Source organism: Cervus canadensis, chromosome 26, assembly GCF_019320065.1.
Source record: "Cervus canadensis isolate Bull #8, Minnesota chromosome 26, ASM1932006v1, whole genome shotgun sequence".
NCBI classification, from domain to species: domain Eukaryota; kingdom Metazoa; phylum Chordata; class Mammalia; order Artiodactyla; family Cervidae; genus Cervus; species Cervus canadensis.
Genome location: NC_057411.1, coordinates 33,602,863 through 33,620,534, shown reverse-complemented (window position 1 = coordinate 33,620,534; position 17,672 = coordinate 33,602,863). Strand labels below are relative to the sequence as shown.

Below are 17,672 nucleotides of genomic sequence, written 5' to 3'. Positions count from 1 at the left end.
AAAAAAAAAAATTTATTTATTTATATACAGGGTCTTTTCAAATGAGCCAGTTCTTTGCATCAGGTGGCCAAAGTATTGGAGTTTCAGCTGCAACATCAGCCCTATCAATGAACACCCAGGACTGATCTCCTTTAGGATGGACTGGTTGGATCTCCTTGCAGTCCAAGGGTCTCTCAAGAGTCTTCTCCAACACCACAGTTCAAAAGCATCAATTCTTCGGCGCTCCGTTTTCTTTATAGTCCAACTGTCACATTCATACATGACCACTGGAAAAACCAGTGAGATGGTAGTAAGAGACTTTTAAGTCTCTGGAAGAATACCTAGTTTACCCAAAAGATCCTAAAGCTAAGTTGTCATTCAATAATTCAACCAGCAGTTAGTTTACTATGTGTGCATACGGGCATAAGGGAGGAAGGATGCTTGGAACACATATCTTTTTACTCTTCAGAAACTCAAGGTCTAGTAAAATCACATATTTAGAAAAACAGAAGAAAAGATCAAGACTGTGACAATATATGATTAATTCTACCTCAGGTAGTCTGGGAAGGATTCACAGAAGTAGAAACATTTAATTGGAGTTTTGAAGGACAAATACGTGTTTTACTAGGCAGATAACGAACATTAGAGAACTAGGGTTGAAGTTAAATGAGTTCTAAGAGGAATGTTGGGTGGATGTGGGAGCATAAGATGCAGAGAGCTGGACCACAATACGTAGGGATATGAGTTTTAAGGCATCATATATACTCACATAACACATAGTAACAACTGTGTTTTTAAATTGTTATAACTTCACACCTTTTTGAAACCTGCCCTACAAAATTTGTTTGGCTTAAACGTCAAAGCCGTGACAATTTGTTCTTTGATGTGATTGTATTTCCAATTTCTTGTTCATGTAAGATTTCAATAAAACTCAAAAATCTATTAAAAAAAAAAAAAAGTGTTAGCTTTAAAATCACTCCTAGGTTTCCTGGAATTTTTAATATAAACTGCAAGAACTCCTGGAGAAGGAAATGGAAACCCACTCCAGTATTCTTGCCTGGAGAATCCCACGGACAAAGGAGCCTTGCGGGCTACAAGTCCATGGGATCATGAGAGTCAGACACCACTTAACAACTAAACCACCAAGAAGTCCAGAAGCGACAGGGCTATATGTGAATTAAAATAAACCTTTTGGGAGTCTTTTACTAAAAAGCAGGCACGTGATAAGTTGTCTGAAGAGCAAAAGAATCCTCCCTTTTAGACAGAAGAGATTCAAAAGACACCCCCTTCAGATCATCTTCTTAGTCATCTCTAAATTGGAATATTTGCTTTGAGCACAAGACTCACTTTCTTCTTGGCTACTTTTATTTTTTTGGCTCATATGGCTGGGCATCTGGGATTTTAGCTCCCTGACTAGGAATTTAATTCCACACCCCCTCCCCCACCACCCGCGGCAGTGGAAATGCAGTCTTAACCACTGAACCACCAGGGAAGTCCCTTGGCTACTATTTTGACAGGTGGAGACAGACCTGAAGTCATTACCACCTGATGAAAGATGCATATTCTTGGCATTGCCTGGGTATGACTTACTTAATATAGTTCAGTAAGATTATATGTTTAAGACGTTTTCAGAAATTGATCCGTAGTCTTGGGTTTTAATTATTCTGTAACGCTATTTCTAACTTGACTAATTATTAAGGAAAAAATAAAGTTTTTAGTCTTCCTTTGAGAATTTTGGATGGTGTTAATACAAATTCATTTAATTACAAAATGGAAAACAAATATTTAAACTCTTCAGAGTTCTTAGCTATACTTCACACTAGTCTTCGTTTCTCCGGCGCCTAAGCACACGCTAAACATGCAAATAATCACTTGTTGACTAAAGAAGTACCTAAAATCTTCGTATTCTTCTAAATGTAATTGCAAGAAGCTGCAAATTGCAAAGCCCGAATAAACCAGCTTCCAGTCAAGGCGCTTGGGATTTCTCATAGGTCTATTAAAGAACTTGACTGTTAACATCATAACACTCCGAGCGGTGTTTAACAACAACAAAAACTCCCCTAGTCCACAACACACCGAGAAACCTTGTAAAGATGACTCACAGCATTTATAAACTCTCTATAGCACAAATGCTAAATAACATTAACATTAAATGAACCCTTGGTTGATTTGACACACTTCCCAACTCCTAGCATTTTCAAAGAATCGTGGTAGGTTTCAGGATCCTCAATGACAGCAAAGCAAAACCACCCCGTTCCTTAGGATACGTAAGTTACCTACTTCTGGCGAAAAATTTCAGAAGAATAGCAGGCAAGCAAGTATCTTATTTGGAAAGTACATCTTAAAAGGCAAGCAGCCCTGATCGTCAACAACCTCAGCCGGCCCGTCACGGGTTGGGAAGCAGGGGCAGCTGGGGAACCCTCAAAATGTCACCCGGTCGCCAGCGACTACGGCGGCTGGAGGAGCTGCCGCAGTCCGTGCCCGCGCGCGGCCAGCCGGGGCGCCTCGCTCAGGCCACCCCGACCCAGGCGTCCCCAGGAGCCCGCGGGACGGGGTCGAGAGCTCTGGGCCGACTCCCTTTCCTGGCGGGCACCGCTGACACCCAGGGAGCCGCCGGCTGCGCGCCTCCCCTCCCCCACCCCAAATCCGCAGGCGCACAGGGCACAGCTGCCTTCCGGGAGGTGCTACCACACCCCGACCCGACGCCTCGCCTCCCGCCCGCAGCTGGGCTGTGCGGGAGGGGCTGCTGGGAGAGCCGACCAGGAACCCTCGGAAAAGCGGGGGCGGAGGAAGGGGCCCCTCTAGCCGCGCCTTCGAAACAGCGCTCCTTGTTCTCGATGGTCCCCGCGCGGCCGTCTTATCGAACGCCATTTCCGGTTCCTTTTAAAGGCCCCACGCTGTGCGGTGCTGCGCGTGCGAGGAAGGTATAAAAGGGAGCGAGAGGGCGGGACCGAAGAGGAAGGCGGGGGAAGAAGAAAACTAGCGGTAAAGGGGGCGGGGGAGGTGCAAAGGGCGCGCTCGCGCGTCACGTGACCGGGACGCGCCGTTCTTCCGTCGGCCATTTTAGGTGGTCCGCGGCGGCGCCATTAAAGCGAGGAGGAGGCAAGAGCGGCCGCCGCTGCTTATTCTTTTTTAGTGCAGCGGGCGAGAGCGGGAGTGCGCGCCGCGCGAGAGTGGGAGGCGAGGGGGGCAGGCCAGGGAGAGGCGCGGGAGCCTTTGCAGCCACGCGCGCCTTCTCTGCCTTGTTGTGTGCTTCGCGCGGTAGAGCGGGCGCGCGGCGGCGGCGGCGGGGATTACTTTGCTGCTAGTTTCGGTTCGCGGCAGCGGAGGGTGTAGTCTCGGCGGCGGCGGAGGCAGTAACACCATGTCGGAGGAGCAGTTCGGCGGGGACGGGGCGGCGGCGGCGGCAACAACGGCGGTAGGCGGCTCGGCGGGCGAGCAGGAGGGAGCCATGGTGGCGGCGGCGCAGGGGGCAGCGGCGGCGGCGGGAAGTGGAGCCGGGACCGGGGGCGGAACCGCGGCCGGCGGCACCGAAGGGAGCAGCGCCGAGTCGGAGGGGGCGAAGATCGATGCCAGTAAGAACGAGGAGGATGAAGGGTGAGTAAGGGGCGGCCCGGGATAGTCAGGCCCAACTATCCCCCCTCCCCCTCCCTACCCCCCCGCCATTAGGCCTCGTTCCCGCTCTCCGCCCGCCCTCCAGGCGCCCGTGCAGCCTCTTTGCACTGTCCTCCCCTTCTCTACCCTGGTCTCCCCGGGGCTTTCATTTCCTTCTCCCCCCAGCCTGCTAATCGCCCCCTCCCCCATCACACACGTTTCCACCTTTAGCCGTCACCATGCTGCTCCCCGGCCCGCCCTCCTTCCCTCCCTTGCCTCGGGTCTCCTCCCACCGACTTAGCCGCCGGAATTTTTTCCCGCCTGTCGAGGGGGTAACCTTTTTTCTAGCCCCGGTGTCCTCTCGCTGCCCAGTTTTCTTAAAAGTCCTGGGCATAAAAAACGCAATCAGACAGAAAGGCTTGTATGCCTGGACACTTAAGGGTTATTGGGTGCTTCTCACTGCAGCATCCCGAGACGATGCTTTTCTTCTCAGAACACATGCTTCGGGGAATGTGTAGGCTGTCCAGCTCTGCTCCTTTCCCGTCTCGGCTTCAGGCCGAATTTTTTTTTTTTTTTTTTTAAGTATTTTGAGTAAGTTTCGCCTCGATCTTCGCCTTTTTTTTCTATGCACCATCGCCCGACGGCTTGCTCACATAGTCCCTACTTTTCAGCTTTATGGAACCCAGTGGGCCCGGTAAAATTGCCCGATCGCCTGTTGGTACGTTGGTTTTGCTGCCAGGGCTTTCCTGAAGTTCCTGGTCGGCGGGCCTGCGCTTGACTGGAGCTGTTCTACCTCCGTTTTGCAGGCTGCCCTTCCCCCACCCCGCTGAGTTATTCTAACCGCGCACCTTTTTCGCGCCCTCGGCTATTGGATTCCCCGACTGTTGGTACAGATAGTACTTTTACCTTACCTCTTCTGGGCGGTTTTCAGTTTTTACAACCCACCTTGTGCCCGGGATCCTTTTTTTGGTCTCTCTTGATTTCTCCTTCCCGCTCTCACCCACTTAAGTTAGAGGAGGCCTACCAGCCTTTTTTCATAAAACGAACAAATCCTGTATTGTGCTATGGCTTTTTTTTTTTTGCAGGTTTTTAAGTAGTAAGTTGTTTGCTCCATTTGGAATACGTTGTGTGTATTACTTAAAGCTGCATAGTATTTATTAGAACGCAGCCTTTGGGAGCCGGGAGCATAATACAGGAGTTAGCAGGAGGGACTAAATCGAGGTTCTTGCTTGAGTTTTCTTATTCCCGTTACTGATCGCTCATGTTGGGTTAACGCTTCCATTACTTTTTGTGGTTGGGGCGGGGGGTGTGTCTGTAAACTTTTTTCCGCTGTAACAAGGAGAAAGGTGTTGGTAGAAGGTAAAAACAGTAAAATGTCGCTTTAACCCAATATTAGAAAACACGGTTTCCTTTATTGGGGAAAAGCACCAGCTTTGCAGCGGGAGAGAGATAAGCCCTTTGGATCCAGGATTTAATATTCTCAGCCGAGGCAGACTTGTGTGGGGCTGTTTTGCTGATTGCTGGCTTTGGGAGAGTAGAGGTGGGATGGGGAACTTCATTTATCTTGAATTATGTACGACTTAGTTTAAGAAAGGGATATGTTAAATGTTTGGCAACTTAAGCCTTTAACATTTTGTTTTTTTTTTTTTTTTTCTGAATTCTGTTCTTTGGACAGAGGCAGCCAAATGATTAATTGCTTAACTTACTGTTTGGGGCAGGCTTTCTGTTCTGATTTTTCAAATCACAAAGCAGCTGCCTTTGTAGTTTATCTACTATTGAACTAGAGTGTAAATGAATTAAAGTTTTTAACCCTAACGTGTCAAACACTAAAACTAGAATTTTGATTGGTTGCTGTACCGGTTGTTAATTCCCTAGCCATTCAAACTCCTCCCCACGACACTCTGAAGCAGCGACGGCACAGCGGGAAGAATGGTAAAACTTTTACATTTTATTTCTGTATTATAAAGGTTTCAGTAGTCGTAACATGTGGAGGCTGTGAATTGGTTAGTTGCCCATTGATTCCCAGGAAATTCTAGACTTTAGTACAGTAGGATATTGTACCTGGGATATAAAACCTTTTAGGCATCGTGTGTGATCTTTGGGCAAAATTGATGCCATTACATGGTTTTTGGTCTGTGGTAATGCATGTATTTGTGGTTTGGCCAATTAAAGCTTAATATAATTAGTAATGATGTTTTCTATGTGAGCAAGAAAAAGTAAATTTAAAGTTGATTTGTTTTTGTTAAGACGAAATTTTTTTGTTGTATTTCTAACTTTAATGCTATGTGTGAAGGTTATCTGATATGAAGTATTGTGTGTTTAAAATATATTGCATGTTATACTGAAGTATTCTGGACATGTCAATAGTAAAACTATTTTTAAAGTAGTATTGTGTATATGTATGCAAAAATGAAGTTTCTTTTTTTTTAAATCACCAAACATTTGTAAACACAACTTTAATAAGAATTGCACATTCATATTAAAGCATACTGATGTGGCTTTCCACTACAGCTTAAATCAGATTTTTAGATGTTCAGTGTGATTTGGCTGGAATGTTAATTACAGTTGGTTTACATGTATTCACAATTGCATGACTTTTTGGAAGTCTGGTAGATTATTGTTCTTTTTATCCCTCCCTTTCTCCAAATGTCACTATTTCAGCCTTTGGGTTATATCTAAGAGTTTGTATTTACTACCACTGGTGTTTAGAGGGCAGGTAAATTGCAGGTAGTTGACTGATAGCTGTAGAAACTACATTCTAAGAGCCCAGTTGGGATAACATTTAAATCTTACAGGAGCTTATTACTGTTATTTTCTTTCACTGAAATCTGTCCAGTATTATATTGGAGATGAAGTTTGACATACCGAATAAAAGTTTTTTGATGCAAATTAATCTGTTTGGCCCTTTGATAGTTGAATTTTATTTCTAGGTAATAGTGGCAAACTAAAATAAGTATAAATTATAACTGTACTTGACTTTACTGCTCCATTACTTATTTCATCTTATGTAAGCAATTATTTTTAGTAATTTGAAAGGACCATACACTTAGGTATAAAGGTTTCTTGTTTTTTTTTTACTTTAAGATAATTTTTGTATTCTGTTACCTAATACTATAACTTTGCAAGTTTTTTGAGTGATCCCTTAGGAAAATTGGACAATTGAATATTTACAGTTAACAATTTTAGATTATGAAATTTACTTTGTACATTTAACAAATATTTTCATTTTTAAAGTCTAATAATTTGACTTAAAAAAATTACTGTCTCGTTAGTTAGCCTTGTGCTTTACACATACTGTTTCTTAGACAAAAAAAATCCCTCAAAATTTCTGATCTTTTTGGTGTCTGCACTTGCCACCCTATATGTTCTTCTCTGTGTCCCAATTTGAGGAAAACTGGGGAAAAGTTTCATAATAGTAGTGAAATAGTGGTTACTACATACAAAATTATCTAAATTTCTTAAACACATCTTTTTGTGTGTTTCTTTTTACAATTCTAACTTGAGACTAAAGTGACTACGATTTCATCTTAAAAGTATTTTAAATTATTGTAGACTGAAGTGTTGTTTATTTTTAATATAAGAATAAACAGGTATTTTGAGGAGGGCATGCTTGTTAAACCTCTAGTGGAATAAAGGGTTTCCACAATTTACCGTGGGCCTTTAGAGTATTTCCATAGTAAAATGCCTGCCTGAGTTCACCTCATTTTAATTTTTAACTTTAACGTCCCAAGTTTTTACTTAGAAACTACTACACTGGGATTGCCCATTTTGGTGTGGACTACTCCTTCTCTATAGGGCTACAATCCTTTTAGATGCTCTAAAATTAGTGTCTGGTAAAAGAGCACATCCCATGTAGAGCAAGCTGCCTGGAGACGGAGTTTTTACATTCTAATGATTCATGGGGAGCTGTAATAACTGTGTTAACCTTCAGACAGTTTTACAGGGTAGGTGCATTGACTTGCCTTCACTGGATTAGACAAGAAGCAGAATAATCCCCCATTCGTCAATCAGCCAAAGTACAGCAATACTTTCCTGTTAATAGGGCGATTGATCTATCTACTGTAACTATTAGTGTATAAACTTAAGTATGATTCTTCCTGTTTGAGGATATTGTAAATTAAATGTGCTATAGGTTGTCACCCATCTAATTTTTAAGAAATGGGTCTACCTAACAAGTTTTTGTTTTAATATTTGAGATTATACTCTATACCCTGGGGCTTCTGGGGCATCTTGAGCATTGCTTTCTAGAACAGTTACTTTTAGATAAAGTAGTCTCACGCCAAATTGACTGGCCTTTGATTCAGTACATTGGATTTACTATAAAGTTGAGACCCTGAGTAGACTGAATTTTAGCATTCTTTGGGACCTTTGACAGCTTTCCAGGGCTAAAATTGCAGAAATGGATGCCCCCAGATCTTAAGATGATGAACCTCTAAGGAAGGGAGTACTCAATTCTCTTCGTTTCACATTCTTACTCTAATACACAGGATACTAAAATCACCTGACCTTTTGGGTTTGAAATTGGAGAGTATCATTGAATATCAGTTTTTAAGTGCTTCTTTTTGAGATGAATATACTTGTGGCCCCTTCTATAAATTAAGTATGTTTACTGTGGGTGTTTTTTTTTTTTTTTAAACATTACCTGGGTACTCTTGTCATCTGTAAGGGTGCCCTAATAGAGTTTTGAATTTACCATTGTGTGTGATTTCATGGCCAATATTGAGGGTGATTAGTTTTAGCTTGAAAGCATTTAAAAAGGAATAGAATTAATTTTTCCCCCATTCCAGTTAAAATTGCACCTTGAGAGTGTGCAGATTCACAAATGGAGTGATGAACAACTTTTGTTAGTTGAAGTTTTATTTGACTTTAGTTCTGCTTCAACGTTCTAGTAGATAGGGCACTGAACGGGATGCTGGAAGCGTGGGATCTGTCTCTGTTACTTCACTCCCAACAGTGTGGTCTCAGGTAACACAACATGCTTTTACTTGGTTTGCTGATCTGTGTGATGGAAACACTGCTCCTCACAGGAAGATTGACTCCATAGCCTGCTTTCATAGCTTGTGTATTTATCCTGTGCCTTAATAGTTGGTACTGCCAGTGGTTTACTCCTGTGGAGTAAAGGTAAGCATGTTTTAGTTTCTGGAGTATTATATTGTACATTGGAACTAGACATTTAAGACTATTTGGGGGTGGATTGGGGAAACTCATTACTGGCAGTGTTTGGCCAATAATCAAGGTGATAGTTTTAAGTATTGGGTCATGTTCTGTAAGCTCCTGCTTATCTAAACTTGAAGCTATCACAAAGCCCAAACAGCTTTGTCTCCCTACCTCAAGAAAGATAGATGAAACTATCAGCCAGTATACTCAAAAAGCAATCAACAGTGTCATGGAATGAATCTTAAATACTTTTCCCCTTACATTATTAAAAAGTAATGTGATTTTAAAGCATTGCAAGATTCTGAAGTTCTATCAAGAAAGGTGAAAATTACTTGATGAGTTTAGTGTTGATAAAGAATTGTGAATGTGTAGTAATCTCAGTTAACCAGAATCTTAACCTCTAGGTAGAACAGTGTTTACCTTACAAAGTTGATTGAGAGTTTATTTTAAAAGCAAAAATACAAGATGTCGATCTTGCTTGGGAATGAAATGGGGAAATTTTGGGTTAAACATTTAAAGTTTGTTCAAAAGCTCTCATGTTTATTAGCTATTCTGTTTCAACTCAGTTGTCTTTTTTAGTCATTTAGGTTCATTCAAAGTATGAAGAAATAAGATCTGATACATTAGCTAGAAGAATTTTTTTTTATTTACTTGCTAAAAGTTTGTCAAGCCATTTCCAGGGGTATTTTTTTAATACAGATTCTGAAATGATACCATATGATATCTAGTTGCAAAAAATGAACCCCTCCCTGTTTAGGTAACTGCTGACTTAATTTTAAACTAAATCTGTATTTTATAAGGAAGAATAAATACTTATTTTTTTATCTATTGGTAAGATTCTTATTATCAATAACTTTTAATATTTTAGGATTGTAAAGACATAATGATAAAATACCAGAAATTTTATTTAAATAAGGATTAGTGTTTATGCTTGAGTGACATTACTCTAAAAGGTGACAGTAATTGGCTAGTCATGTTACATACTTGAGATGTATTATCAGTTTGACATTCTGTTGTAGTTTTTAAACTGTCAGAATTTGTTATGAAATTACATATGGAAGATTACAAGTTGTTGGGAAGTTTTAAAAGTTAAGAGAACTTTGTTTGCCCTTTTCCAAAATTGGAAAGAAGTGTAATAATTGTATTACTCTGAAAAGGGTATTTGACGGTAAAGCCTTGTTAGGGGAAGTATCTTTATATAAAAAGTACTATTGAGTTTGGAGTGTTTAACCCTAGGGGCCTCAGTAGTATAGAGAATAAAGTTCTTAGATGGGAAGAGACAGAACAGCTTCCTGCAACCAGTACTGCTCCTTCCATACTGCTTTCTATATCAGAAATGCTTCCTTATTGAAGGTACTGGCATTTATGTGGAGTACAGACAAGTCGTTAGTGTGAATTTGGAACTACATTTACGAGTTTCAGACAACCTAATTTCCTGTCTGTATTTTTTATATGGGATATTTAAAGTTTTGAGGCTAAGTCTTCAGCATTAAAAATAATCTTAGGATCCATTTATATAAAACTCATCCTGGCCTATACCCCTTTAATGTTGGAAACTTTCATTAGCTCATGCAGATTAAAAAAATTCAAGTCATTGAATAAATGAAAAAGTTATTTAATAATTAGATATAGTTTGTGTTCTACCCTTCTAAATAGTAATTTGTTTTTATGGAGCACTTAGAGTGTGTCATACCATGTTCTGTGCCATTTAAATCCTTATTGCAGATAGCTGAGGTAAGCTTTTAGTAAGTTCTGGAAGAAGGGTTTAAACCCCAAGTAGCTTGGCTCACTGCCTCTAAATTTACTTCCTCTAGAGGAGAATGTCCCACAAAGCACCCTCAAGTCTCTTTTGGAGAGTTATCTGCAGTGCTTGTTATTTAATATTACAGTATGGTATAATGTCAGTATCTATAAGGCAAGGGTATTTTAATTGCTCAGTAGGTGTTGTAAGTTGTATACTGTATTGCCTCTGGGGTGCTAAATAACTTTATAGATAGGATTAAAATATTAAACTTTGTTGATGCTGTAGATGAAGTTCTCCACTTCAGTTGGGATTATTGATTCACTTAGAGGTAAGGATCAGATTTAAAACTTGTAGTATTAGGGACCCATTTTTGCTACTTGAACAAGTCCTGTGCTGTAGTTTTAACTTCACTGCTCAGGATTTTTAGGAAAGTCCAGCTCTCCTTCATTGTAAAATGTTTGCCTGTCTCTGCAGGGGTGTAAGTAACTTTAAAGTCAGTCTTTGCATTCAAGGCAGCAAAGGTAATCTGTGCTTTAAGTAAGATACAGTAATATAAAATATAGATAGTTTAAATTGATATCTTACACCATCTCATAATTTGAAGCAGGGCATGTGGGAATGCTCATATTACAGAGATGCTAAAATAAGTTTCCATTTATCCAGAATTAAGATAACAGGCTTTTTTTATGTTTATATTTTTGGTATGTCTACTGAATAAAAATGGGATGGATTTGGTACAGTATGTTCATTGTAGTATATCCACCTGTCTGGTTATCAGTTTTGTGCAGCAACCTTCCTTATTAGAGCAGCAGATGAGCGTTTTGGGACTGCCAAAATGGTAATGAATTTGTCTCAAAAAAAGCCAGTTAAACTCTTGGTCAGAGGCTGTTTACTGTTACTTTACCAAAAATTAGAAAAAATCAAGTGCCAACGAACTTCCCCCAAAATGGAGTAGGGAGCATTTTAGAATAGCGGCTGCTGATTAATCTGGCAAAAATGAAAACTAGAACTAAGAAAGCTAGAGCCAAGAAATAAGGTGTATTTAATTCATTAATAAAAAGTTCAGACGATCGCAGGCATGCTACAAGCCGCATAAGGAGTCAGTGGTGACTGACTCTTGGCGTGTTAAATCATTACAGCAGGAGTATGTGCAGTGTGCTGTAGGGCGAACAGAAAAAAATCGAATGCAGTGTGTTCATTGCTCAGTCATGTCCGACTCTTTGGGACCCCACGGACTGTAGCCGGCCAGACTCCTCTGTCCATGGGATTCTCCAGGCAAGAATACTGGAATGGGTTGCCATTCCATCCAGGGGCATTCCAAGTAATTGAACGTTAAACAATTGAGAGGCTAGGAAAACAGGCAATACTTGAAGGAAGGTGGGCTATCTGGCTCATTCTCTAAAGGTGCTGGATGGCTAAAGTTTTATTGCTACATATTTTGCTCTAATTTTTTGGCAAACAGTAATGATTCTCTGGTATATCTATAAATTACAGTTGTCTAGGACATTTGCTGTTCTGGATAAATGGGATTTGACTGTTAGTTTAAGAAGGATAGCCCCTTCAGTTACCTTTCAACTCTTAAGGTAGGCACATTTAACTACGTTTTGATCCTCAGGACTCTTATTAAATGTGCAAAGTTTCTCTAGAGAACACTTAATGGGCCAATTGATGAATTAGTATGCTTATGTAGTTAAGAAAACTGATATCTAATGTTGACAAAAAGTTTGGGGTGTGTGAATAATAGAATGTGCCTCATTCTTGGTGTTATAATTTATTTCTTTGTAACTATTTTTCATTAATTTTAAATTGAGGACACAACTCAATAAAAACATTGCCTTGGGTAAATAAAACATTACCTTGCGTAAATAAAATCAAAACTAGTTTTGCCTCAGTATCTGAGGAACAGGCCAGACAGCCACAGGATTTTCTTGCCTTTCAATTTTAGTTTTTTAAAAAAGGTTTCTTTTATTTATTCTCTTCAGGTTGAAATAATTTCAAACTGTTAAATTATTGATGGAAGGTTTCTGTAGTAATCACAATAGTAATTTGATAGTTAAATTTTAGCATAATTGAAATTGTGTCTATCAAGAACATCCCATGAATATTGGAGTAAGAGGCCATTGCTGTATAGTCAGATTCTTTCTCATGAAAAAGATAGCAGTGTCCTCTTCACCTTGAAAGAGTAAATGTTGATAATGTACTTTCATCTATGAAGGTAGGTACTCAGGATCTTTAGGTTAAAAATAAAAGTGCTTAAAGCAATTTAAGTAACTTGGACTGTATATTATTTCACTGGATATGAAAGAAAATGTCATTGAAAATACCTCAACTTTTTCCCCATGGAATTAGCTATAAACATTAAAAGTACCTGTACATTATGAGTGTTTTGTTACACTCCTTTGATTATAAAATACAAAAAGGGTTAATAAAAGTTACTTAGAGTGTGGAAATTTTATTAGAATTCTGAATGTTAAGCATATAAATAATCCAATTCTAGAATACAGGTACAAGTTGAAAACCTAACTTAAAGGGGAAGCACACTGTATGCCTAAAAATGACTTCTTTTGTGTTACATTTATCATTAGAAGTGAGAACAAGACTGATAATAGTAAGATCAGTAACACCTCAGTTACTCTGGCATTTTTAGGTTAAGCGGAAGCAGGATCTTCTTCTAGAGATAAGACTTTGTCCTTTAGTTGAAAGAATTGGTTTTAGTGGCAAAATTCTAAGAAGCCCACAAGATGGAGATGTTCTTGCTTTAATTTCTTTCCAGAGCTGAAAGTTAGCACCACATTCCCCCGCTGCCCCTACCTCTGACCCACTGCAGTTAGAAAGACAAAAGTCGTTGACCAAGCATGATTTTGTTCCCGTGTTGAAATTGATTTTTAGTCCTCACATAACAAATTCTGACAGTTTACCCTTAAAGTAACAATATTCAGTCTCTCCAAAGGGTAGGAGGTAATGTTAGCTCTTCTGTGGGAGTGGGTAAAGAGGGTTCACAGAGCTGCCAGACCTGAGCTTTATGACCTTTTGCTGTAATAAAAATAAGATTTCATGTTAAATTTTCTTTTGGGGGGGGTGTAGTTTGGTTTTAAAGTGTCTTGGTGGTTTCCACTTACCGCCTGTCACTTGTAGCATTTTAAAGGTTTAAATATCTTATTGCTGGTTAACTGAGGTTCTACTGGAAATAAATCATCTAGGTTAATTAGTGGGTTTTGCTTCAGTGGATAATTCTTTTTATTTATTAAATTGCTTATGTGATTACTTTTGTCTTTATTAAGGATTCTTAGCACATCCAAAAACTTGGTTTACAACTTAACTGTGAGACTCTCTTTTTTTGTGCTAAGAGTTTTATTAATGAGAGAACTGTTAGAAAAGACACTTCAGCGTAAGCACATGGGAGCTGCTGTGATTAGCGGGGACTGCATAGTCTTTTTATAAGTTTAATAAAGATTTGGAAGAGAAATTTCAAGGTGAAATTCTGTATTTTGCTATTACCAGTATTGTAATTTAAGAAAGACGGTATACACTCTTTTTATGTTGGGGATGCACTTATCTTTTTGATAAGTCAAAAGACTTAATCTGCTGCTTGCTCACTATCTTGTAATTATGCAGGCGCAGTAGTGATAAAACTCTCCAAAACTGTAAATAGGATGTTCTTGATATGTGGTTATGTAGGAAGAGTGACATTTTAATATACTGCCCAGTAAATCGGTGCAGTTTGGGGAAAGTATATTATTGATGTGGATACTTAAGGCAAAATCAGAAGCTTTTTAGCATTTTAATATTGCTTTTTGTCTTTACAGGAAAATGTTTATAGGAGGCCTTAGCTGGGACACTACAAAGAAAGATCTGAAGGACTACTTCTCCAAATTTGGTGAAGTCGTAGACTGCACTCTGAAGTTAGATCCTATCACAGGGCGATCAAGGGGTTTTGGCTTTGTGCTATTTAAAGAGTCGGAGAGTGTAGATAAGGTAGTGTGCTATGTGTTCTAATCAGTTAATAAAATATGTGAATAGTTTGATACAATTAATATGCCCATTATTTGTGATTTCCCTCTTTGTGCTTATATGAAGAAAAAGATAACGGTTTTTGCCAATACATTTTAAGAATCAGATTGAAGAATTGTTTCCTGAATACTTCATGTGCCAGGCTCTACTACATTAAAATTAAATTTAAAAACCTTTAAAGATGCTTGATTGTAAAGACGTGCTGTGACACGTTCACAGAAGTACAGACGTTGAAATCTGTAGGCAGGAAACTGGACTGAATCATTTTACATTTCAGTCTTTAGTCCTCGGGGAAGTAGCAGTCATGCTTATAATGCTGATAGATAGACGCATGATGATTTTCTGGTAGTTGATTAACCCTTCTCATTCTTAACTGACCTTGAGGTTTAGACACTAGTATGTATTAGCAGATATCCCATCACCACAATTGGCACTTTGTGAGCTGGTCAACATATGTCTGGCATTAGCTACATTTATTTAACTATAGTTATTCTTAAGTAAGTTAATAATCTCTGAACTTTAGTTAAGATACACATCTTTCAAATGAAAAACTTCAATTTCCTTAGGTCATGGATCAGAAAGAACATAAATTGAATGGGAAGGTGATTGATCCTAAGAGGGCCAAAGCCATGAAAACAAAAGAGCCTGTTAAAAAAATTTTTGTTGGTGGCCTTTCTCCAGATACACCTGAAGAGAAAATAAGGGAGTACTTTGGTGGTTTTGGTGAGGTATGTGATAATATTTTGACCCTTTTTTTTTTTTTTGGTCAAATTTAGTATAAATACAGTTATCACATTACAGATTTCTCACTGGGTCTTCCCAAATTGTTTTGAAGTTTGGATAGACAATGTGATTTGTTTTGAAATAAGGATAGTATAGATACTTTTTTAGCAGTATTTTCAGAGCAGTATCTTGGAAGGTTAGAAGACTGCCTGTTCTGGTTTACTGAGGCGCTGTTGTGGGCACAGTGGCCACAAAGACTTTCAGAGTAGAAATTTACTGGATTAGTAGAAGGAATAAAACTGTAAATGAAGAAGAAATCCAGATTGGATTACCTGAGATGTACAAGGAGATGCTTCAGTTGAGAATAGGAAAGAAAGAAAATACGGTGTAGTGACTTCTCAATTTAGGTACATGTATATGTGCAGATTTTATGAACCTAATTACAGACTTGGTGAGATTCTGTTTGTGAATTAATGATTTAAAGCTGAGAAATTTGAGTCTTTAGACCCACATACAGTCAGCAGACATCGTTGGTATGATTCAGACAGATATATTGTTTGTTTTGTTGTTAGTATTTAGGAGCTGAAATGCCTGCAAAAATCTGAGCATTTACCTTTTCTTCAATATTTGTAAGATCCAGCAACATTGGGATTGCCTTCTTTGCAATCATCCAACTGTGGCTTGGTTACAGCCATCTTAAGATTTAAGTGTAGCAGCTTCCACTTTTGATTGCTTGAATGTTCTTTATAGTTTTTAGCAGTTCTCACCATTCCTCCATATTCTCCCAAACACAGTTACTTTAATTCTTTTTCTCTTAAAATTGACTGTTTGGGGATGTTCCTGGCGGTCCATTGGTTAAGACTTTGCTCTTGCCATACAGGGGGCGTGGGTTTGCTCCTTGGTCAGGGAACTAAGATCGCACATGCTGAGCAGCACGGCCAAAATTTTTTAAAAATGTATTGTTTCCTTCTGCTTGTGCTTAGTGGGCATTTGAGTTTGTGATCCTTGAATTAGATAATAGATATCAGTGCCGTGGGAAGCTGTTTCTTAATAAAAAGTTTAAAAACTAGGTGGAGTGCATATTCTAATATGAAGACTTTTTTTAAAAGAGTAAAGTAAACGGAGAGATAGAATAAAGCTTAAGTGCCAAATGCTTGTTTTCTGTGTGCATTTTCACCACTAAACTTGCAAACTAAAGTATTAAAACTTTTTTTTTTTTTAAATAATCAGGTTGAATCCATAGAGCTCCCCATGGACAACAAGACCAATAAGAGGCGTGGATTCTGCTTTATTACCTTTAAGGAAGAGGAACCAGTGAAGAAGATAATGGAAAAGAAATACCACAATGTTGGTCTTAGTAAAGTAAGTTAAGCAGCTACTTATAGATAATACTAGGTGGTGTTGGGAGTTAATAATTTAAACTTTGTATAAAAGGTTCAGTTTGTGTGCTTCTGCTTTAAAGATGTTTTACTGGCTCCTTATTTGTCAGTCTTTTTTTGACTTTTTGCTTTTATTTGGGGAATATTTTGTTGTTAAGTGAATTTTTGTCTAGACTTTACCAGGAGATACTTTTTGAGGACCCAAGAAATAAAATATAGTAACATACTGAAGCAAATACTTGGATCTATCAGAAGTGATTGTTTCTCCAAGTACTGATGATTGGTTTAATTGAAGAACTGATTTGAGGAAAGTATCAAATCAGCCCACTGTATGTTTTAGACAGTATTGGCTATTCTGGTTTGTTTTTTTTCCTTGAGTCAGTATAATCACATACTTTTTCTCTTTTTAGTGTGAAATCAAAGTAGCTATGTCGAAGGAACAGTATCAGCAGCAGCAGCAGTGGGGATCAAGAGGAGGATTTGCGGGGAGAGCTCGTGGAAGAGGTGGTGGTAAGCGCGAGCCTAAGTTTACTCTTGTCTTAAGCTTTTCTACTTTTTAATTATCCTGAAGTAAAGATCTTTGCTGATCTTCTGACTTTAGTGAACCTATTAATGTGCTGCAGGCCCCAGTCAAAACTGGAACCAGGGATATAGTAACTATTGGAATCAAGGCTATGGCAACTATGGATATAACAGCCAAGGTTACGGTGGTTATGGAGGATATGACTACACTGGTTACAACAACTACTATGGATATGGTGATTATAGCAGTAAGTACTATACTTTTTATATTAACTGCTATTTGACATTTATTCTGTACAAATTTGGATAGGTAGAAAGGTTAGTGTAGCTTTGCCAAGTGCAAACTTCTTCAGGTTTCAAATTCCTGGAAACTTGAAACTGCAGCCATTTTTTTGCTGTGTTTCTCCCAGCTTGTAGCACATGCACGCTCTAAGGGTAAGGTGTATGTGTGTTTCTGTATATGTATGCTGGGCTTTGGTTTTTCTTGCTTTTAGAAACTTTAAGGTTAGGTCAGGTCTTGTAAGTTCAAGGTATTCTAAATGTCAGTTCTTGGACCAACCAAT

The 17,672-nt window shown here is 39.1% G+C and overlaps 1 protein-coding gene across 4 annotated transcripts in view; it reads left to right on the top strand.

Annotated features, from left to right (window-relative positions):
• The first annotated feature begins 3,037 nt into the window (after positions 1 to 3,037).
• The window catches only part of HNRNPD (heterogeneous nuclear ribonucleoprotein D), a 17,016-nt gene continuing 2,381 nt past the window's right edge, over positions 3,038 to 17,672 (top strand). Inside the window, exons 1-7 of one of the 4 annotated variants that reach the window (XM_043448129.1) lie at positions 3,041 to 3,576; positions 5,449 to 5,505; positions 14,281 to 14,449; positions 15,052 to 15,213; positions 16,439 to 16,570; positions 16,998 to 17,097; positions 17,211 to 17,357. In XM_043448129.1, the coding sequence (XP_043304064.1) occupies positions 3,344 to 3,576; positions 5,449 to 5,505; positions 14,281 to 14,449; positions 15,052 to 15,213; positions 16,439 to 16,570; positions 16,998 to 17,097; positions 17,211 to 17,357 (1,000 nt within the window). In that variant the 5' untranslated portion in view covers positions 3,041 to 3,343. Of the gene's footprint in view, positions 3,577 to 5,448; positions 5,506 to 14,280; positions 14,450 to 15,051; positions 15,214 to 16,438; positions 16,571 to 16,997; positions 17,098 to 17,210; positions 17,358 to 17,672 lie in introns of all 4 variants that reach the window. The other 3 variants (XM_043448130.1, XM_043448131.1, XM_043448132.1) reach the window with 3 other exon arrangements.